Source organism: Podarcis vaucheri (assembly GCF_965113315.1).
Source record: "Podarcis vaucheri genome assembly, chromosome: 5".
Lineage (NCBI taxonomy): Eukaryota > Metazoa > Chordata > Lepidosauria > Squamata > Lacertidae > Podarcis > Podarcis vaucheri.
The window spans coordinates 11,322,808-11,345,222 of record NC_138763.1 but is presented as its reverse complement, the minus strand read 5'-3'; the positions used below and the strand labels follow the sequence as shown (position 1 = coordinate 11,345,222).

Sequence of the window (22,415 nt, the reverse complement as noted above, 5' to 3'; positions counted from 1 at the left end):
GGAATCCAACAACATCTGAAGGGCAAAGCCTTTCCATTCCTGAAATAAACTGTCAAATTCTTCGTTGTTCAGATCATTAAAGCTTTTATGTTGGTTGAACTCCTGCCAAGTACAACATAGTACAAATTTCATTCTATACTGATTCTTGATCAGTATAGAATTCATACACTTGTTTTTATTTGAGAAACTTGGCATGCTTCATGTTTCATCATAAAGTGATCAGATGTGCATAAATGAGATAGTATAGTTCTTATGTGGAAATTACAGTATCATATGAGGAGCCTGTTTCAGTGCACACTTGCGTGAATAGATCAAACCCCATTTTTATGGGATGCTCATTGCAGGGGTGTTTTCAAACTAGCAATGTGAAGCATGATGAACAGTTCTATCGCTATAACTTCCCAGTTATGCATTGTTTTCTCCATCTCATTTTATCTTCACAACAACCCTGTGAGGTGAGTTAGGCTGAGAGGCAGTGACTGGTGACCTTCATATGTGAGTGAAGATTTGAATCCTGATTTCCCAGCTCCTGGTCCAACACTCTTAATCACCACACCACAAAGGAACACAGGAAACTGCCTTATACCTCTAGCCATTGGTCTGTCTAGCTCAGTATGCTGACACTAACTTGATAGCAGCTCTGCAGGGTTTTAGACAGGAGTCTTAACCAGGCTGGCAGTTGAACCTGATTCACTCCCCCCCCTCCAGAATTTATGAAGCAAACGGAAACATCAGCCCAGGGAACACTAGTGGTTTGGTTTGGTTAAAGGTAGAAATAGAAAGCTCTAAACGTGTAATGTTTAGAAATGAGGAAGCAAAGTTATTTTCAGCCTGTGATTTTGACTGTGTATTTGAAATCCCTCCAAATCCCTGAATTCTAAGTTTACTTCCTCTGTTCTTAACAAGGTCTTGTTGAATCTCAGTACACCGGGGTTGTCAAACTGGCATCTACAAATGTTGGCTGGGCTTACTAGTCAGTCGTTATTTGTGGTTGTCCTCCATCCGTTTAGCATGAGCAGAGGGCTTGAGAGGGGCTATTTTTTAATTTGTCCTGAATATGTGGAATATCTTACATTCCATAGCTTCAAACTACAGTGGTACCTCAGGTTGCATACGCTTCAGGTTACAGACTCTGCTAACCCAGAAATATTACCTCTGGTTAAGAACTTTGCTTCAGGACGAGAACAGAAATCGTGCTCCAGCGGCGTGGCGGCAACAGGAGGCCCCATTAGCTAAAGTGGGTGCTTCAGGTTAAGAACAGTTTCAGGTTAAGAATGAACCTCCGAAACGAATTACGTTCTTAACCTGAGATACCACTGTATAGGGCATATGAGGGCTGCATTTGTGACTATCCTTTTTGCTCTTGTTGAATGGATATGTAAGATGCTTGAATTTTGGCATTGGGATTTTTGTTGATGTTGACAAACTGAATAATTTGTCAAGGAGAGAGGTATAAGAGGCAGGGTGATAATGGGGTAGTTAGACCAGAAACAAAGGTGAATGTTTAAGAGCTGTATGAACATCATAAATGTTGTCTAGCACAGGGGTAGGCAACCTAAGGCCTGGGGGCCAGATGCGGCCCAGTCGCCTTCTCAATCCGGCTCGTGGACGGTCCGGGAATCAGCGTGTTTTTACATGAGTAGAATGTGTCCTTTTATTTAAAATGCATCTCTGGGTTTTTTGTGGGGCATAGGAATTTGTCCCCCCCCCATATAGTCCGGCCCCCCACAAGGTCAGAGGGACAGTGGACCAGCCCATGGCTGAAAAAGGCTGCTGACCCCTTATCTAGCATTTTGTCTTCCAGCAGTGGCTACCTGGATTGTCCTTGGAAGTTCACAAGCTGATCAAAGCTCCATTCATTTAAATCTCATAGGTTTCAGTGGAACTTTAGCACATGCAACTACAGTGGTGCCCCGCAAGACGAATGCCTCGCAAGACGAAAAACACGCTAGACGAAAGGGTTTTCCGTTTTTCGATGCGCTCCGCAAGACGAATTTCCCTATGGGCTTGCTTTGCAAGACGAAAACGTCTTGCGAGTCTTGCGATTTTTTTCGCTTTCCCCCCTTTTTCTAAGCCGCTAATAGCCTTTTAGCCGCTAAGCCGCTAAGCCTTTAATAGCCGCTAAACCGCTAATAGCGCTAAGCCGCTAATAGGGTTGCTTCGCAAGACGAAAAAACCGCAAGACGAAGAGACTTGCAGAACGGATTACTTTCGTCTTGCGAGGCATCACTGTATATTAAAGTTGGCAACTTGTAGGCTGAAGTATTGGGATGCAACAACAAAGCTAAAAACCTAGGGGATTTTGAGGAAATCCAGTACTGAGTCCAGATGATGGATTGCATCTGTAACAGGTTCAGGGCTCTCTTGGTGCAGTGGCTTGAGATTTGTTCTTCAAACAGTCTTGAGATTTGTTCTTTAAAATATAAATCTGTATAGAAATGAAATTAATAATAACAATAATGTCCACCACAATAAAATCCAACACTACCTAGGCATTATACTGTGGTGACTGCAATGTAGGTTTAAGGTGTCATTTGGCGATTAGATTATATATCTGAGTTTTTAATACTGCCTGTGGACAAGATCCATAGCATTATGTTCTCTTGGACCCTGTTCTGCTGCTTAGTGCTCTGGTGGCATCTCAGTGATAGCTACATTTCCCCTTCTTTCTTTGTGAGTCTGCTTTTTTCTTTTTCTTTTTAAGCTCTATAGTTTTTGTATAATTTTAAGATTGACATGTTGTATTTTACAGCATAGTCCACTGTGAAAAACTTCTTGGTTCTCAGGGGGCTTCTTCAGACTGTTGCGTTCAGCACGGTAGAAATAAGCCTAGGTGAGCCTCAAGTTTCCACATTTTTCTGGTGTGGTCATGAGAAGGAGTTTGCAAGCTTTTGCTTCTGTTTTATGCAGTGGAGGAGCAGATTAGCTGAAACCTATTTCTTGGGAACTAGTGCATTCATGCTAAGCCAAGGTTTGACTTAACATGACATGTGAATGTAGCCACTGTAGTTAATAACATAAGAACACCCTGCTGTGATGTACCAATGACCATCTAGTTCAGGATCCTCTTTTCACAGTGGCCAACCAGCAAGTACGACCTTCGTCTGTGGAGGCAGAGCATATCTATTCTGGCTAGTAGTCACTGATACAGCCTTCTCCTCCATGAATTTGAAGGCATGGATGTTTTTCATTCTGGTGAATAAGAACGCCCCTGGGGCCTGAGCTATGTATTGTGAGGCTTACAGCTCAATCCTGTGTAGAATGAAACATGCTTAAGGCAAACTCAATGGACTTGAGATTGTAGGATCAGCTGTTAGCACAGCAGCAGGAGATGGAGTTGTGAAAAGGAGGTTGCATTACAGCAGCTGAGTTAGGCTGCCAGAAAACTTGAAGTGGATTACTTGAGTGGAGGGAAAACTAGTAGCCTTTTAGCTTGATGCTGAAAGCTGATTCCTGCTATTCTCTTCTCTGGCAAAAATGAAGCCCTTTGTTGATGAAGTGGATGAACAGAATGAAGAGCTCATCTATGTCAAGAGAGTTTGATTGGGAGAAGTATTATCATTGTGAAGAGCTGCTGGACAGGAGTTGGGAAAAACTCAGGATTTTTGGGAAAAGGGAGTTTATGCTCTGTTTTCTCTAGTTATGTATGGACTATTTGCTACTGAGCTGGGGCAATGTTTAATTTCTAAAAAGAGATATGCAGCAACTTGGATTTGTGGAAAATTAATTATTTGTATCCTCCTTAATTTCTTCGTGGGAAGGGGAGGGCAGATTGCACTTCCTCAATGGCAGGAGAAAAACACATTGTGTGTGCTCAGGCATGTTCCCATGCTCTTCCTGACTGATAGAAATAGTTGTTGACAACACAATTTGTTGACTGGTGGTTTCAGTAATTGTTTAAGTAAACTTGAAACTTTGCCGATGTGGCTGGGACTCTTAATTTAGCTAGAATTGCCATCACTTATCATTGTAGCAGTTTTCTTTCCTGAAAGGAAAAGTGGAACGTTTCCTTAACTTAGTTCTGATGTTGTAATCTGTGGTGTGCTAACGGCACAATAATAGCAGTATTTCTCTTGTAATACAGTGGTGCCCCGCAAGACGAATGCCTCGCAAGACGGAAAACTCGCTAGACGAAAGAGTTTTCCGTTTTGGAGGTGCTTCGCAAAACAAATTTCCTATGGGCTTGCTTCGCAAGACGACAATGTCTTGTGAGTTCCTGCTGGTTTTTTCCCCTCCCCCCTTTTTCTAAGCTGCTAAGCCGCTTATTAGCTGATACAATCAGAAGATAAGCCGCTAATAGTGCTAATTCGCTAATCTGTCAATAGGCTTGCTTCGCAAGACGAAAAAACCGCTAGACGAAGAGAATCACAGAACGGATTCTTTTCGTCTTGCGAGGCACCACTGTATTATACTTTGGCCAAAATTAATTAGCCTTTGAGTGTTGTAGCTGAAGATGAGATTACTAATAAACTCAGTGAACCCTTTATTAATTTTTACTATGGCCGTACCTTGGATCCCAAACGCCTTGTGAGCCAAACGTTTTGGCTCCCAAACGCTGCAAACCCGGAAGTGAGTGTTCCGGTTTGCGAATGTTCTTTGGAATGTCTGACGCGGCATCTGGTACTTGCAATTGGCTGCAGGAGCTTCTTGCAGCCAATTGGAAGCCACGCCTTGGTTTCTGAACATTTTGGAAGTCTAACGGACTTCAAGAACGGATTCCGTTCAGCCTCTGAGGTACCACTGTATATTTGTTCCTTCTTACCTAGAAGTAAATATTAGAATAGTTATAAGCTGAACAGTTCTATAATATGATTGACGAATATTCATTTTTCCTTAAAGCTACTGCAAACCATTAAGTATCTCTTTTGTATGCAGTCTTTGGCATATTTACCCATGTTGTGTTTTTTCTTAAAAATTGTTCCCGTTTAAAATTACCATTCTAATGGGAGGGAGGTGCCATTTTGCAAAAGAAAAAAATCATTCTTGATAACAGTATTTAACAATTTTTATACTTTATTTTAGGGATTCATCAAAGATGTTCATGAGGATTCACTCACAGTTGTGTTTGAAAATAAGTACGTACTATGTTGAAAAATATTACTCCCTTTATTTACTTACATAATGTGCCATCCCCCAGAAATGCATAACACATAGTTCACTATGGAGACAAAGCGCAGGAACTTGACTACAAATACAGTTGAATGTAAAATAGAAAGAACACACTTAAATGTTGTTGCTAAGTTCTTGGAGCCACAGTAGTCCTGTAGTCTTGGCAACTATAGTAAATTGAAACGGGTTTAAATAGAAATACAGCTGATCTTACTGTGTTGACAATGGGGAGGCTGGTAAATAGCCACTCTGTTGGCTGCCTCCCTGTGACCTTCTATAAATTAGAAGAGAACATTTCCCTCTCCTCTCTGGCTGTCACTATCTGGTTTAGGTGATTGGGAGCAAACTGCAACAAGTCTCAGTCTTGTGTTCTTCCTTTCCCCACGACCCTAATACTTGAGAGAGACCTTCCACTTTCATTTTAGAACAAATTACAATGTTGAATATCTACAGTGAGGGGGAAAAGTATTTGATCCCCTGCTAAATTTGTCCATTTGCCCCCTCACTGTCTATACCACAGAAGTGTTGTTTGTTTAAACCAGGGTAAAACTGATATTGGAACCTATTTTTTTTGGCCAACCTTGGTAAGAACAAACCACAGTTCCCAGCATTCATATGTAATATGGAACTCTAGTTTATTCTAAAGTGAAAGCAGAAATGTTTGCTCTCTTCTCATCTGCAAAGGATGAGAGAGTGGGAGAGCACATAAAGCCAAGGCTCACCATAGCTTGCTCATAATCATTTGCATCATAGTTTAGGATAGAGAGTACCATTTGAGTCACGGATGGTTAATATAAGTGTGTGTTGTTAAGCAATCTAACAAAAATGTTGTTGGCTTTTGAATATTGAGGTTCTCTGTTTAATATTAGTGTGGACAGTATTCCATTTGTGTCCAATATTAGTATTTAAATAATCAATTTAAAATTACAACTGTGAACCAGGGTTACCTTTTCTTACTGACCGTGATGTAATTTGAAACGTGCAGCTGGCAACCAGAACGCCAAGTTCCCTTCATTGAAGTAAGATTACCACCACCACCTGATATCAAGAAAGAAATTGGTGAAGGAGATGAAGTGGAGGTGAGTTCATCCAGTGATGGGCAGTGACTTGTATTTTTAGAGGTACTGTTGGTCAAGTTAGACCCTTAATACCAATCATGTCAAAATGAATGGAATTTTCACAGCAATGCTTGGTCACTTGTGCCATGGATATAAATTAAAGAAGTCCCCTCTTTCCAGTAGCTACACAGCTGTCGGCAGTCAGTCTGTGTGTTGTTATTACCAAGTAGAATGTATTCTTCATGAAAGCTATGTAACATACTTTTTGGGAAGACCATGTATAGTGAGGACAAACAAGTTCTGAATTAGACACACAGGACACAACTCTCAAATGCAACAGCAAGGTGCATTTATTCCTCTAGGAGGCACTGCATTGTCACCAAAGAAGGGAGGAGGATTCAGGGCTTCCTCTTGTTGCCATGGTTGGTGGATCTGTTTCTGTTCTGTGTCGTGCTTGTCTATGCCTCAGATTTGTCATCACATAATGACAAATATGAAGAAACAGAAACTTATTGCGATAGTTCAGAAAATGAAACTGATCCTATGAATACTGCATTAAATTTAGTCTCCCCTCCAACCCTTTTCTCAGCTATTCTTATGGCTCATAGACATAGAACCACAGAATTGTAGAGTAGGAAGTCCAGTCCCCTGCACTGCAGGAATCTCAACATGCGGTCCCCCATCCAATTTGAAACCATTCTTTGTTTCAACATGACATGGTTTTGTGTCTGCATGACAATGTGGAGAACTGAGGAGATGCAGTGATTTTGAGAATACTTAATAATTTTCTTTGTTTTACTCATAAACTGACAATACCAAAGAGATGCTAGGTTCCTTACAGTTCAGTAGTTTGTAGCTCCAATTGTAACACATTTTAAAAAGTAAATTCAATTTGTAATTATTGTTTGACTAAACTCTACTTCCAATATAACAAATATGGTATTTTACAATAAAGTCGTACACAATACATTTTATGTTCCTAAAGTAAAAAAGTTACTTTTGATCTGTAAATACTGCTTTAAAAATAAATACTGGGTATTTTTCAGTTTCCCCCAAAATTTGTGTTTCCTCTGAAAAAAAAACTATCTTCTCCCCCCGCCTGGCATGACTTCAAAATTTCTGGAAATTTTACATCTTTACCTATTTCCAAAGATGAATTGGACGCCAGTAGAAAATTGTTGCCAGCAGATTATGCCAAGCTCTTTATCCATCTGCCACCATTTTGTAATTGGCTTCATCCCTGTGATGCCATTTTGTGATTGATAGGCCTATACAATTTTCAGCCGTGTCATTTGAGCCTTGCGAGTAGAATGTTTGAGAACCATTTCTCTGTTTTATATAAAGATATGAAGGCAGACAAGATTATCTTAAATTTTATATTAAGGGAAAGAATTTACTTTCAGAATAGTTTATGCCTGTATTTGTATTGATACTTGTAATTCTGGTGTACACAGAAAAAGAAAATCCAGCTTTCAGTAGCCATGATTTTGTTGGCTGTCCACAAACATCATTGAAATGAATCCGGGTAGTGCTAGTTTGTGAAGATTGAAAGATATTCTAATCAATATGGTTTAAATATGCTGTATGATTCCCCCCCCCCAGGTTTATTCACGAGCGAATGAGCAAGAGCCTTGTGGATGGTGGCTAGCAAAAGTTCGAATGATGAAAGGGGAGGTAAGTAGGAGTAAAACTTGGGAATTGTAAGTAAACTTCATGAGGAAACATCTAAAGAAAGCATTAAACCTAAGAAAGTTTTAAACCTCTGTGTAGGATGTTATAAACAAGAGCACTCCAAAAAAACCCCTACGGTATGCAAGTCTAGTAACCTATTTACATACACTCCCCAAAATGGATGGGATTGGGTAATCTTATTTAAATTTGCTGAAAGTTTTGCTTCCTGAAGTGGTGGAATGGCAAACGCAAAGAGGATGACTCAAATATTTATCATGCTAACTATTTAGTGCTTTTTGGGTTGCATCCAGCTAAGTCATACTCAAGAGAAGACCTATTGAAAACAATGGATTTGTTACTTTTAAGTCCAAGGGTTTCAGTGAACCTGCTCTGAGTATGCCTTAGTTGAATGCAGCCCTCTAACTCAGAGGTTTTCAATCTTTTTGAGTCCACGGCTCCCTTAACCAACTACATTCTTTCTGCGGCACCCCTGTGAGGCACAGGAGCTCAGTTACGTCCCCCCTTGCCTGCAGAGCTGGCAGCCTCTTACCCTTTTTTGAACACCCTTCCTTGTGGAGTGTTCCCTCAGCCTCCTCTCCTCCCCCCCCCCTGCTTGGGAGTCCTCTGGGCAGCCGTTGCTACCAACCCTGATCTCTGAGCTGCCCCACCCCCTGCCCCAAAGAGGTGTGCCTCCCAGAGGCACCATTTGCCTGCACAGCTTACAGCCAGGGCTGCTGCAATAGCCAGCTGTGCAAACCCTAGGGAAGCAGAGATGCAAGAGGGCATCAGAGGAGGGAGGGAAGGAAAGAGCGAAAGAGTCCAGTGTTGCCCTGAGCATCATTCAAGGCACTCCAGGGTACTCTGTTTTCCATAACAGTTCATTTCCCAATGTTACACCTTTTTGTTCCTATAACACAGTCTTTGTCAACCTGGTGCGTTTAAGATGTTTTGGACTACAACAGCTGTGCTGACGGCGGCTGATGGGGGTTGTAGTTCAAAAACATCTGGAAGATACCAGGTTGACAAAGGTGGATAATGCATTTTGCTTCCTTATATTTAGGGCTTCAAAAACCCCATGCTCCTGTTTCTCATGTAGTATAAAGGCTGAGTTTTACACTACGATTGGGTTCAAATCCCCCCCCCCCCATATCAAGGAAGCCCATTGGACAACTTTTGTCCAGCTGCACACTTTAGCCCAACTTAAACCTTATTGTTGATGTATGCCACCCTTACATTGGAGGGCTGTGATAAAATGCAGTATATCAACAAAGCTGAGGCATGTGTTTTTTGAGGATGATACACTATGGAGATGATAAACTGCTATGAGTATTTCTGCATATTTTTGGGTCCAATAATTTTAGAGGTCTTCGGGGGGCAAATGTGTGCCCTTTAGATTGTTTTTTAAAAAATAATTCTAACCTGTCCTTAGTTCTACGTCATTGAGTATGCTGCCTGTGATGCCACTTACAATGAAATAGTGACATTCGAACGACTTCGGCCTGTGAATCAAAACAAACCTGTTAACAAGAACACATTCTTCAAGTGTGCAGTAGAAGTTCCTGAAGATCTAAGAGAAGCGTGAGTGACTACTCTAAAATTTCATTATATTGCTATCTTTTATCTAAAAATTGGTTTACTTTTAAACAACCTAAAGCTGATTTTTTTTTTGAAATAAAAAAATATCATCTGAAGTCTTGGACAGATGAAAGATGGAGTACACAGTTACCTGGGAATAGTTCCCATTATACTCAGTATGATTTACCTCCAAGTAGACATGCATTAGATGACGCTGTGACTCTGTTTTACTGAATCTTTAAGAAAGACAGATGGATAGGAAGGCCTAGACATGCAGCAGGATTTTCTCAGTACAGGCATACCTCAGAGATTGTGGGTTTGGTTCAGACCACCGCAATAAAACGAGTCACACAATTTGTTTGGTTTCCCAGTGCATATAAAAGTTATGTTTGCACTATGGTCTATTAAGCCAGGCCCCCCTGACTGTAGGGCAGGAGGGGAAAAACCTGGCTCCAGCCCTAGCCAGCTCCACTCTTGTGGCCAGAAGGGTGGCAGCAGTTGGGGGGCTTCTTTCCCCTGGATGTGGCCAGTCTGCCTGCAGCTGCACCTGTGTCCTCTTAAGGAGCAATATCTGTGAAGTGCAATAGAGCGATGTATGCCTGTAGCAGGGAGAAGTGGGTGAGAAATTCAAAGGCCATAGGCTAGATTTTTATTGTGGCAGAAAACAGAAATTGCTGAGAGGCATGAAGAGGAAGAAATAGGAAGGGACCCTAGCAACAGGCGACTGGGTTTCAAGTAGGAGTTTCATTTTTTATTAATGGCCATTAGTTTGGTGGGTAAAGATGGATCACCAGTCTCACAAGCTTCAGCATTCAAGGAAGAGGAAATTAACATAACAGGAATATCACCATATCTGTGTCCTGCACTCACTTGTACAAAGGTATTGGATTTTTTTTCATGCTTTTGAATGCTTTGCCTCGAGTATTGCAGTTTTATACAGCAGCATGTTTTGTTGATAAAACTGCCACCTGAATTAATTTATAAATTGATTTTTCTAGGTGTGCTAATGAAAGTGCCCATAAGGATTTTAAGAAAGCTGTAGGAGCCTGCAGAATTTTTTACCAGGCTGAAACTGCTCAGCTAATAGTACTGGTAAGGTATATTTTCTGTTTGGTTTGATCACTGTGTGAGTTTACTTTTTGGCTAATGTTATGATTGTGTATGAGGGAGGAAAAAAAGATTGAAGTCTGAAGGTTATCTCCAGCTTTGTATTCTTAGTAGGTCCATTGAAATCAATGCCTATTGTTTCAAATGAGTCTGTTCTAAGCACAGCTTAGTTCTCCAAGATACCTTGTTACTTGGGTATATTGAGAAGCTTTCTGCTTGTGAGTGAGAAATTTGCTTTGGAGATTCCAGGGTAGAAAGTTGTGGGCAGAACCAGTAGGCAGAGGATCTCATGCAAGCTAAAGCCCAGGCTTTACTATTTTGCCTTTGACACTTCTGTGCATATTCCAGTACAAGGCAGTTGGGTCAGGCTGAAGGGTGTGTGTGCCAAGATACCTTGCATAACTTTGTGTACACCCCCCATCCACATTTCCGGCCGCAGCTGATGCATCTGTATGGGCATTGCTTTCTGCCAATAGTAGGTCAGGCTATCCCAAACAAAATCCATCGCACCATTTTGATCCAGTGATGAAAATAAATGTTTGCTGACCTTGTTTCAAAAACCAAAAACAGCAAGGATTCCTTGATGTTCTTAGTAACGGAAGAAGTTCTGTCACATTTTTCCAAAACATGCAGTTGTAACAAGGAATTGTTAAATAAAATGAGGGATCTCTAGCTATAAATTGCCTCGTAAAGTGGAAATGCTGTTTGTATCATTGTTACTTTATTTCTGCAGTCTGCCAGTGAGGCAACAGTGAAAAGAGTAAATATCCTGAGTGACATGCATTTGCGCAGCATTCGAACGAAGATAATGCTTATGTCAAGAAATGAAGAAGCAACAAAGCATCTAGAAGTGAGTTGTCCTCATACTGCCCCCCCCAATTTCAGCCACCCTTCTCAATTCCAGTCTTGATGTAGCTGTTCTCATATTTGAAGTTCTGCTGTAGTAAACAAATTATTTTGCCTCCTCTCTAGTGCACAAAACAGCTTGCAGCAGCATTTCACGAGGAATTTGTTGTCAGAGAAGATTTAATGGGACTTGCAATAGGAACACATGGTAGTAATATACAGCAAGCCAGGAAGGTTCCAGGAGTTACTGCAATTGAGCTTGAGGAAGATACCGGAACTTTCAGGATCTATGGAGAGGTAAAAGGAAACAAGGGGTTTCTTACCTTTGTAGTTGTGTGGCATTCTTTTTCTTTACTTGCCCTAGTGGTCTGAATTTGGCATGAGCCTGCAACTATATCAGCCTGCCTCACTTCAATAGATGCCTCCCTCCGGTGTCCAAGGATCAGTGAGTTTGGTAGAGACCTTTTCCATTGTGGCCCCAAAGGTTGTGGAACTCCCTGCAGTGGATCTGCAGCAGGCTGCCAAACCATAGTAGTTTCAGAAGGCTAACATACCTTTTCCAAGTGTCTTATTCTTGAATTAAGTTTTATTGGTTAGACTGGGTTGCTGTTGCTGTGGAAAAAGGTTTTAATGAGTTGGCCAAGTATGCTCTTTATTGGATTTTATTGGTATGTATGGGAGGTGTTTTTAGGTTTTTGTTGATATTTTGTAATTTTCTTGTTAGCTTCCTTAAGCGACATGGAAATATTTTAAAATAAAATAAATAAAAATGAGATGAGCACAAGATTCCAAAAATCCCATAGTCTTTGTAAGGACACCATGCATTTGCTAGAAGGGAATGCTCCAGAGCAGCGGTTCCCAATTAGCTAAGTATTGAGGACCCCCTGTTTTTCAAAAGCCAAGCCATGGACCTATTGAAAAACTTTCTATCCCTGTGTTTGAAAATAACCTGGGTGGGTTTTTTGGACCTCATAGGGTTCAAGGAACTCCCAGTCAGGAACCGCTGCTGTATAGAAGGCTGTTTTTACTTGTGTCTGAATGGAAGTTTATATCATGAAACTTGTAGTTACTGCTTTATTTTCACTTGCACTGAAGCTTTCCTGCAGTATTTTGCATGTATTTATATCCCTTTCTGTGCACTTAAACACTGTCTCTTGTGATTGACCTTGTTGTAAATTCCTTTAGAAATCATGGTGCTTAAGGGTATATAAATGGTTGAAAACATTTGATTATTAGAGAAAGGAGTAGAGAAGCATGTGGCTACTTGAAGAAAACCAAGAAATATCAGAATTTAAAATAAAAATAGTACAGAAATTTTCCCAAATCTCCACTTGTATTTTAGGCCACTAGACTCCAATCACACAGTTCGTAATCTCACAGTTAATAATATGAATGTGTATATTTCTTTAGCATTTTTAACTTGCAAATGAGATTTTATGTACCTGTCTCCTGTCTTATATTTAAATGTTAATTGCCTGAAGGAGTTTTAACTGTTGGAAGGGGTTTTAATTTTTAATATATTGTGTTTACAAATGGCTTCTGTTCTTTTCCAGAGTGCTGAGGCAGTAAAAAAGGCTAGAAGCTATTTGGAATTTGTGGAGGACTTTATTCAGGTTCCTAGGAGTCTTGTGGGTATGTAATAGTAATAAACCTTTTAACATCCTTGAATACCCTCCCCCTGCCTATTCAGTATGAAAATGTTGATGTCTCCTCACTCTTTAATGGCACATCTGAACTACTATTTTGGTGGCTGATACATTGGAGTATATACAGTGGTGCCTCGCAAGACAAAAAGAATCCGTTCTGTGATTCTCTTCGTCTAGCGGTTTTTTTGCCTTGCGAAGCAAGCCCATTGACGGATTAGCGGATTAGCGCTTTTAGCGGCTTATCTGCTGATCGGATCAGCTGATAAGCGGCTTAGCGGCTTAGAAAAAGGGGGGGGGAACCACCAGCAGACATTGTTGTCTTGCGAAGCAAGCCCATAGGAAATTCGTTTTGCGAAGCACCTCCAAAACAGAAAACTCTTTCATCTAGCGAGTTTTCCATCTTGCGAGGCATTCGTCTTGCGGGGCACCACTGTATAGAGAACAGTGCTGCACTAACAAATGGAGTATTCTGGATTATGGTTAGAGGAGCATGGGAAGGCTATTTCCTTGGAAGAGGAAGCAGGAAATTGAAGGAGATGTTATCCAGGGGAACTGAGTCCAAATAGATTCCCTACCCTCAGTTAATTTCTGTCGGGCTGGAAAGCAAGAGTAGGCAATCCTTCCCCTCAATTGTGCCTCTTCAGCCTACTCTTTTTGCTTCAATTATTGCCTTTCATTTTTCTTAATTTCATCCTCTTTTTACCAAAGGAGCTACGAAGCCTCAAGTGACTCAGTTCATTATCTCCTTGCAGAGGCAGTGATCAAGTGCAGCTCCACTCCTCTCTCCTGAGAGAGAAATTTTAAGCAGATGATACCTATTGCTGCTCCACACTATGGTCGCTTCCTGGGCTCATTCATCTGCCTGCCATCCTTGGTGTATTGGTCATGATACCGAGGGAGAATATAAATATTTTCTCCCTTTGTCTCCTCATGACCAAGTTCTCGTTTAGCTGCTGCCTTGGACTCATTCACTCGTCTTCCCTACCACCTGAGGACAATGCCTACTGATAACTTGAAGCATTGTAATCTTGCCCCCTGGGGTCAGTGTAAGGTACAACCATTGTTCTGCTAGACATGGAGTAGGCTCTAGTAGAAAGTGACATGGGACTGGAGTGATGCTCCTCTAATCCTGCACATCAGATGTTGAGAGAAAAGGGGTGTTTTGTCTACATGGTGAAGCTTCATTTTGAGTAAGACTGAACATTTGGTCTCACTATTTCTGATTCCATCTGCCATGGGTTTTGGATCAGTTCATTGTTCATTGACCTTTTAACTTTTCATCTTCCTCCTGTTAAGATTTGTGTGTCCCAAGTAATTGCTGTTCCAGATTACGGGAAGGGAGCTCTCTTCCTTGGGTAACATCAACTTCCGCCTTGTAGTCTTGAGGAAGTGGACTTCCCTTTTTTGGAATGTGCCTCTCATACCCAGAAAAGAGACATGACTTGTTAAGGAAAAATACCCTCTTTTTCTTCCATATTCCTTAATAGTAATCAGTAGTCAGATCTGAGTGTTTGCTTGATTATAAACACGTTACAACAATCTTCTGAAAGTCCCTAACAGAGTGAAACATGGAATAACCTCATTGTTAGAAAATGTGTACAGTGGTTCCTCTGGATACGAACGGGATTCGTTCCAGAGCCCCGTTTGCATCCTGAAGCGAATGTAACACGTGCGTGCGCGGGTCACGTTTCGCCACTTCCGCACATGTGCATGACATCATTTCGAGCGTCTGCGCATGCACGAGCGGTGAAACCCGGAGGTAATGTGTTCCGTTACTTCTGGGTCACCGCGGAGCACAACCCGAAAATGCTTAACCTGAAGCGTATTCATCCCGAGGTATGACTGTATTGTGTTTTTAATGAACCCATTTATAAATAACTTTTATATTAATTATTTTGAGGGAATTTTTTTGTTCTCAGCCTTTCATCTACTTTTATTGATTGCTTGAGAAATACTTGAGAAATCTCAATTTTTATTATTTTTTTATTAAAGGAAAAGTTATTGGCAAAAATGGCAAAGTTATTCAGGAAATTGTGGACAAGTCTGGAGTTGTGCGAGTGAGGATTGAAGGAGACAATGAGAACAAACTGCCCAGAGAAGATGTAAGTTTTAATTCTTATTTGGAATTTGTAATACATCCAAGGGGTGGCAGGGGTGGATAAATTGTAGTGGCAGAATGATAGAAAAGCCACTGCATTAGATTATTCTTTCTGCCTAGTGTCTGATGGACGTGTCACTCACAATTGCTACTACATTGGCAGTAGGAACACAGGAAGCTGCCTACACAGAGTCAGATCATTAATCCATCTCGCGCAATATTGTTTATGATGACTGGCAGTTGGCAGTAGCTTTCCTGGGTTTCAGACAGGGGTCTCTCTGGGACTGTGCATGTAAAGTGGTTTCTCTTCCATGAGCTGCAGCACCTTAGGGGTGCCATTTGATAGGTCAAAATGTTTAGTGGTGCCATGTGTGGGTTTTGCCAACTGCTATCTAACACCTTTTGGTTATTTCAAGCTAAGGTTGTCTTGGCTTCAGACTTTGGCTCTGAGTATAATTCTATCTGCAGTTCAGCTTTCTTCTTTTAAGATGTCTTAATACTAAAAAGTTGGGTAGTGTGATAATTTGCTGTGTTTATGTGGGGATGCTCCCTACACCTATCCCCTTTATCCCCTGAGAGAAGGCCCACAGGTAGACTGAATCCATGGTATAGAAAGTTGAAGAAATTCCCATTAAAAATAAAAACAGGCTGCAACCCAGTGCACGGTTACACTTGTCTAATTGTACACTGGGTTGTAGGCATTATTTGCTTGTGACTCTCTTTGTGCTTCAACAATATTACATTTTATCTTTGTAGGGAATGGTTCCGTTTGTCTTTGTGGGTACTAAAGAAAGCATTGGGAATGTCCAAGTGCTTCTTGAATACCATATTGCCTATTTGAAGGTAAGCATTCTTTGTGGGAAAGACAGCAGTTTCAGAATCATGGGAATGCACAATAGTATGACTCGTGAAGGTGATCAGTATTGGATCTGGAAACACAGAAGGTAGCAAACAGCATACCCCAAATGCTCTGAAAGCAATGTGGATGAAAGTTGTCTCAAAATCACGGTACTTTTCAGTGCATCATAACATGTTGATTTTCGGTGGGTCTTTCAGTCTACATCTCAAAGCATTATTGCCCTGAGAGCACTGTGCATTGAATAGTCCTAATTGAATCTTAGGACTAAAAGAGCTGTTTGCTGCTTTGAATATTGTTGCAATAGAAATAGGGGGTGTAAGTTTTAAAAAATACATTTTTTTAAAAAAGCCAAACGGTGGACTTGCCTTACATTTAGTGTAACTGTCCATGCAGGAGGTGGAACAGCTGCGGATGGAGAGGCTCCAGATTGATGAGCAGCTACGTCAGATTGGCATGGGGTTCAGACCTTCATCCACCAGAGGTCCCGAAAAGGAAAAGGGTTATACCACAGATGAGAACAACCCTTCCTCTGTACAAGGCTCCAGATCCTATAGTGGAAGAGGTAGGGGACGGAGAGGCCCCAATTACACCTCTGGCTATGGTAAGTTATGCTTAAAGATCAGTTTTGGAAGTCGCAGGTTCAGTCCCCGGCATCACCTACCTGACACTCTGGAAAGGCACTGCCAGTCTAGAGTAGACAGTGCAGGAATTTGCTTCGAATAGACACTGATTAGATACCAAATTTTGATCTGGAAGCTCATAATTCTTCCCTTACAAGCATTTCAAAGAATAATTTCACACAAGTGTTTAAAGCAGGAATAAGATAAATTTCTTTTGTGGTAGAGATGAAAGGTAGAGGGGGCGACCTTTCAGCCTAGGACCTCATACTCTCCAGCTCATTTCTCACACATTTGGTGCTTCAGATCCAGGAGAATCTAGTTTTCACTTCTTAATTTTCTAATTTAATTAGGTGCGTTCAATAATGAGCAATGTTTGCCTCCTAGGCGGCCCATTGTGAAATCTGGTCTGCCTTGTTTCTGTCAGCAACAGTGAATGGTGTTAAATTAGCCTGATAGTCTAATTATTTCAATCAGTAATGGTGGTCTCAGGGTTCTATACTCCCATCGATGAATTAAATTGGTCTCATGAAAGGTCACATGCATATCACTAAAAAGTGATTGCACACATAACCCCATTAACTATGTTCAATATTGGTAGACCTTCTTGAACCCGTATGAATGTTTGAGCTTTATGAAACTCAATGAAATCTTAAGAATTTGGGGCCTAAAGTTCTCCTTCACTGGGTTAGATGGACCAGTGGTCTAACCCAATATAAAACAGCTTCCTTTATTCCTTTATTCCTTTATTCCTCTTGAGTCCCATCATCTGCAGTATGGGAAACCATAATGCTGCTTAACTGGCAGGGCTGTTGTGAGGAATACAACTAGAAAATTATAAAAACGTAGTGCAGGCCAAGCTGTGAATGGTGGACATGCTGTGCTTTGAATTTTATTACCAGTGTTTGATAGCTTTTAAAAGATTTTGACACTTAAAGAAATCCAGAGTTGTCACTTAACTTGGAAATCAAGAGCATCAAAAATAAATAACTGAATGTGAACTTCAGAAATAGTCTTGTCTGTTTGGCAGCATACTTTCATACTTGTTTCTGCAAACATTAACAAAAATGGGTATACAGAAGCCCAACTATAGCTGAAGGGCCTGTAGTGTGTATTGAGGCTTGTTGTCCACCTTGGTCTAAATTGATCAGATCTTTCAAATATATCATTTAGTGTTAGCTACAGCAAAATAATGATCTCCTAACAAACAAATGGGTTGCCTGATAAGGTACTGTAGAGCTGTTCCAATGAGTGCGTAATTTTACTGTTACTTTATATGTGGTAATGTGATGCGTAAATTCAGGTTTAGAGTTGTTTTCATGCCAGGCTCCACATACATGTTTCTACGTTGCTTGTGAAAAGAGGTGGCAGCAAGTTCAGAATCTTGGACCTCTATATGCACTGTGGACAAAGTTTTCAGCAGCCAACCCTTCGTGTTTCTGCCTAGTAGGATACTTGGGAATAATAGGCATGTTTGGAAGTAGAGGCTTCCATTTCTGTTGTTTTTTATGCCACCACTTCAAGGGGTTTGGGGCTCTCTTTTTAAGCCTTTATAGTTGTCACATATTGACAGCCCAAGTTCTAATGGGAAATCCTGCCCTCCTCCTTGTTTACATGTTTTGATTTGAATTAGTAATATTGCAATTGTCCATTATATAATGGCATCATAGTGTATGTTTCCATAGGAACATCTTTTATCCCTCCCTGCCATGTTGTTTCGTAACTGAGCACTGTGGGCTATTAATAACCCAAGACCATCAGCAGTAGGGTTTTAGACTGACTGAAAGACTTTTTGTTTGTGTTGGCAATGTGTTCTTTATCTGTAACAGATTGAGATGTATGAATGTTACAAGAGTAAAAGTAGTAGTTTAGGTGTTCAGTTAGCTCTGCATTCTGTGGCAAATAGATAAATTACATGGAAATTGTGTTGAAGCTAAGGTGAAATGGAAGCATCCACAATTACATACATAAGAAGCCCCTTTCAGATCCACTCTGATATGGTTTCCATTAGTGATCATTTATTCTGTTTTGTGTGTATGAATGAAGTTTTTCTACTAATATTCAGTATTAGATTGTGCAGAAATAGGTTTACTTCACATGCTATGCATCCACCTTGGCATCTAGTTTGTGCTGCAGAGTTCAATTTCTCATCTAATCTGTCAAGTTAGTTTTTTGTACTGAGTTCTGTTATGTGTTTCAGACACTGGTGCACTGGCCTTACGTTGTGCATTCTTCTGGGAATGGTACTTTTCTTCTTGTAGAGCAAACGTTTATCCCTGAATGTTGTGCCTCAGAAAATTGCATGTATCTCAGCTTTCCTTGCTAGTGGCATTCTTCTGCTAAAATTCAAAATTGTACTAGAACAGTACTTGATTATCACCTCTCCCTCTCATTTATTGTAAAGGAACAAATTCTGAGCTGTCAAATCCCTCTGAAACAGAATCGGAAAGGAAAGATGAACTGAGTGATTGGTCATTAGCAGGAGATGATGACAGGGAGAGTCGACATCAACGTGACAGCAGAAGGCGTCCACCAGGGGGAAGAGGGCGCAGTGTTTCTGGAGGTCGTGGACGTGGTGGTCCCCGCGGTGGGAAGTCCTCTATAAGTTCTGGTATGTATTTGAGAGGCGTATTTTGTGTGTTGTGATTGCACTGAACTACTTCCCTGTTTCTTGATGATGGTTGATTTTTAATATTTTAAAGTTAAAATATGAGATGAAAACAGTGTCAAATGAAAACGTGCTCTTACTGGTTTTGTCATTTCCTTTAAGTGCTGAAAGACCCAGACAGCAACCCTTACAGTTTACTTGATAACACAGAGTCTGACCAGACTGCAGACACAGACGCAAGTGAATCACACCACAGCACTAACCGGCGTAGGCGATCTCGTAGACGAAGAACTGATGAGGATTCTGTCTTAATGGATGGAATGACAGAATCTGACACAGCATCTGTTAATGAAAATGGCTTAGGTATGTAAATAGCCTTATCAGCTGTCTAAAAAATATTATAGTCGCTCTTCATTTTCTTAACTAGCACTTTATTCTACTTGTTTCCTTGTGGTTCAAAACTGTGTCCTCATCTGTTGCAGTATTAAAAGATTTTAGCTCTATATTGGACTGGAATATTTTGGACCAAATATTCGGAAAGGCTGACTTTCATTTGATTGTTGTCTTAGAGATGCCTTCTGATATCTATGTCATATCTAGGGTTTTGCAACCCTATCTCTGCTACCCTGTTACCATATATGCATCCAGTCCAATTTTAGCCTTAGTCCATAGTAATGGGATAGCAGAGCATACATTGAACTTCCATGTTCAAGGCTTCATTCCATGTAGATATCTGCTATCGACTTGGTGGGAAAGTCTGAGGAGCCAGGCCTTAATTTCATCTTTGTTTACTTCTCAAGAATTAGAGTCGCCTTTGCCTTCTCTAGGTCTTAAGTAGTTTTATTGCTGAATTTGCTAAATGAACTTTGGGAAGAAGGAAATTGAGGCCAGGAGAAGAGTCCCCACTTCTTGCTCCTCTAAGGCTGTGATCAAAACATACTTAAAAATAACTAGGGCTTCTGTGTTTGTGATTTCAGGTCTAGGGTTTATTTTCAGTGTCTAAGAATAGCCATTTACAGTTTAAGCAAATCACACCAAGGAAAAAATCTTTCTCATGAGATGGGGAATTAATTTCTTTAGCCAATGTTTAACTTTCAGTACCAACTTAGTGATAACAGCTTAAACAGAGTTGCAGTTGCTTTTTCAGTCCCCTGATGTGTAAGTTTTTTGCGCTACTTAGCCATTCTGAATACTTTTTCCTTTGAAAGTGTTGTGTGCTAAATTGCCAGCAGAACAATTTGGTCACCGAGAAAGTTCATAGTAAAACTTTGCAATTGCAGATGATAGAGACAAAAAACCCCAGCGACGCAATCGTAGTCGCAGGCGTCGTTTCAGGGGTCAGGCAGAAGATAGACAGCCAGGTAACTCGAGTGGAGAGGTGAACCACCTCGGGTCACAAGCATGAAGGAATGCTCTGCGTTTGCTGTTTGTGTACCTTCTAAAATATATGTAAAGCTGTCTTTTGTAAATAATGATTGCTTAATACTAATCAATCTGCAGGATGAGAAATGGTCAGTGGGGCATGTTCTAGTTTTTATAATGAAACTAATACTGTTGCCTTTTATTTGGTGTACTTCCACTGTAAAAGTGTGCATAGACTTTACTTAATCTATGTTGAAATTAGAGGACAACAATAAATGAATGTCATAGGTGCAAGGGTATGTATGCCATGTTGCAAGTAACACTGTCAGACAGACTCTCCCTTCGGCCTTCTGGCATCTTTCCTTAATATGCATAAAAGGTAGGTTAGCCAAGTTCTAGTACTGTAGCAAACCAGGATGCATGGAGCCTTCCTGTCCTTTGAATCAAACTTACATCTCTTGCTTTTAAGAACACCAGAAATCACAACTAAATTTAAAAAAAAAATTGTTGCATGTTCATGCTTTGATAATTGTGGTTTGACAGATTTTTTAAAAATGCATACTAACACCTTACATATTTTAAAGGTGTAAAATAACTTTCAGTATAATTCTAAGTGTTGCACCTGTAAATTCCTCGTTTGTTGTGCTAAGTATTTTTTTTTATTCCCCCCCCCCTAAAATGTAGTGCCTGTATTTCACTCAAGTAATTATTGGTGTTGTGTTTGCTATATTATCCCCACACAACAGCTTAAACAAGCTATTGAACAACAGAGGCATACCACACACAATCCATCTGCAGCTTTTGTCAAATGATGGCGTAAATTTGCTTCTGCAGAAGCACAGAATTGGAAAATACCAGAAAGTCATATACAAGGGCTGTTGCTAAGTGACAGAGCCCATGCTTTCCATAGAAAAGGTCCCAGTTTAGTCCCCAGCATAGAATCATAAAATGTTAGTGTTGGAAGGGACCATTCTCGTCCAACCCCCTGCAATGCAGGAATCTCTTTGGCCAACGCTGGCTTCAAACCCACAACCCTGAGATTTAGAGTCTCATGCTCTCCCAACTGAGCCATCCAAGACCAAGGTAGGGCTTCTCCAGGTAAGGCTGGGAAAGCCTCCTGCAAGAAACCCTGGAGAGCCACCGCCAGTCAGTATTGACAGTACTTAGCTAGAGGAACCAGTGTCTGACTCGGTATAAGGGAGCGCCATATGTTTATAGGCTCACATCACCTTCTAAAAGACGAACTGTTGTGAAAGCATATTGGGTTCATCTTAAATTTTGGACAAGCTAATGTCTGGCGGTCATTGTCAAATGAAGCATCTTTAGAAACAAGGCTATGTCTGCACTGTCAGGTTTTTCTTGCTACACGTTGTGCATGTAGATGTGCGATCCAGACTGCTGCATTGAACTGCACTGTGCTCTTTTCCCTCTCCAGCATAATGGTTGTACATTGCAATCTAAAGGAACACATATTCCCCTTATGTGAATAATTTTAAGCAGAAGCAGATTGCTTACATGCAGCTCTGCAGCACTGTTAATGAAGACCACATTTAACCCCCTTGGCAATAACATGAAACTCGAACCTGTTCTGAAGCTATAATTGCTGTGCACAGTTGTTCTGTTTTGTGGTTTTATTTTATGATTTTAATGCAATTTGTATTTTAATTGTGATACTTTTATAACTCTTCATTGGGGCATTTGGTGAAGAGCAGACTATAAGTACAAATAAATAAATGACCCTTAATGCTCAGTCCCGAAGAATTTCATCCTGGGCTGACACCCAGGCCATGTTGGTCAGATTGCCTGGCCCCGTATATCACCTTCCTCTCAACCTGGTCTAAAACCACTTTGTATTTTTC

At 40.7% G+C, this 22,415-nt stretch overlaps 1 protein-coding gene across 4 annotated transcripts in view; it reads left to right on the top strand.

Annotated features, from left to right (window-relative positions):
* The window catches only part of FXR1 (FMR1 autosomal homolog 1), a 31,829-nt gene that overhangs the window by 6,910 nt on the left and 2,504 nt on the right, over positions 1–22,415 (top strand). For 2 of the 4 annotated variants that reach the window (XM_082224194.1, XM_082224193.1), the window contains 14 exons: positions 5,023–5,075; positions 6,095–6,188; positions 7,770–7,841; positions 9,268–9,416; positions 10,412–10,505; positions 11,254–11,370; positions 11,493–11,663; positions 12,920–12,998; positions 15,005–15,114; positions 15,867–15,953; positions 16,363–16,570; positions 18,991–19,197; positions 19,357–19,557; positions 20,475–20,555. In XM_082224194.1, coding sequence (XP_082080320.1) covers positions 5,023–5,075; positions 6,095–6,188; positions 7,770–7,841; positions 9,268–9,416; positions 10,412–10,505; positions 11,254–11,370; positions 11,493–11,663; positions 12,920–12,998; positions 15,005–15,114; positions 15,867–15,953; positions 16,363–16,570; positions 18,991–19,197; positions 19,357–19,557; positions 20,475–20,555 — 1,723 coding nt within the window. The remainder of the gene's footprint in view (positions 1–5,022; positions 5,076–6,094; positions 6,189–7,769; positions 7,842–9,267; positions 9,417–10,411; positions 10,506–11,253; positions 11,371–11,492; positions 11,664–12,919; positions 12,999–15,004; positions 15,115–15,866; positions 15,954–16,362; positions 16,571–18,990; positions 19,198–19,356; positions 19,558–20,474; positions 20,556–22,415) is intronic. The other 2 variants (XM_082224195.1, XM_082224196.1) reach the window with 2 other exon arrangements.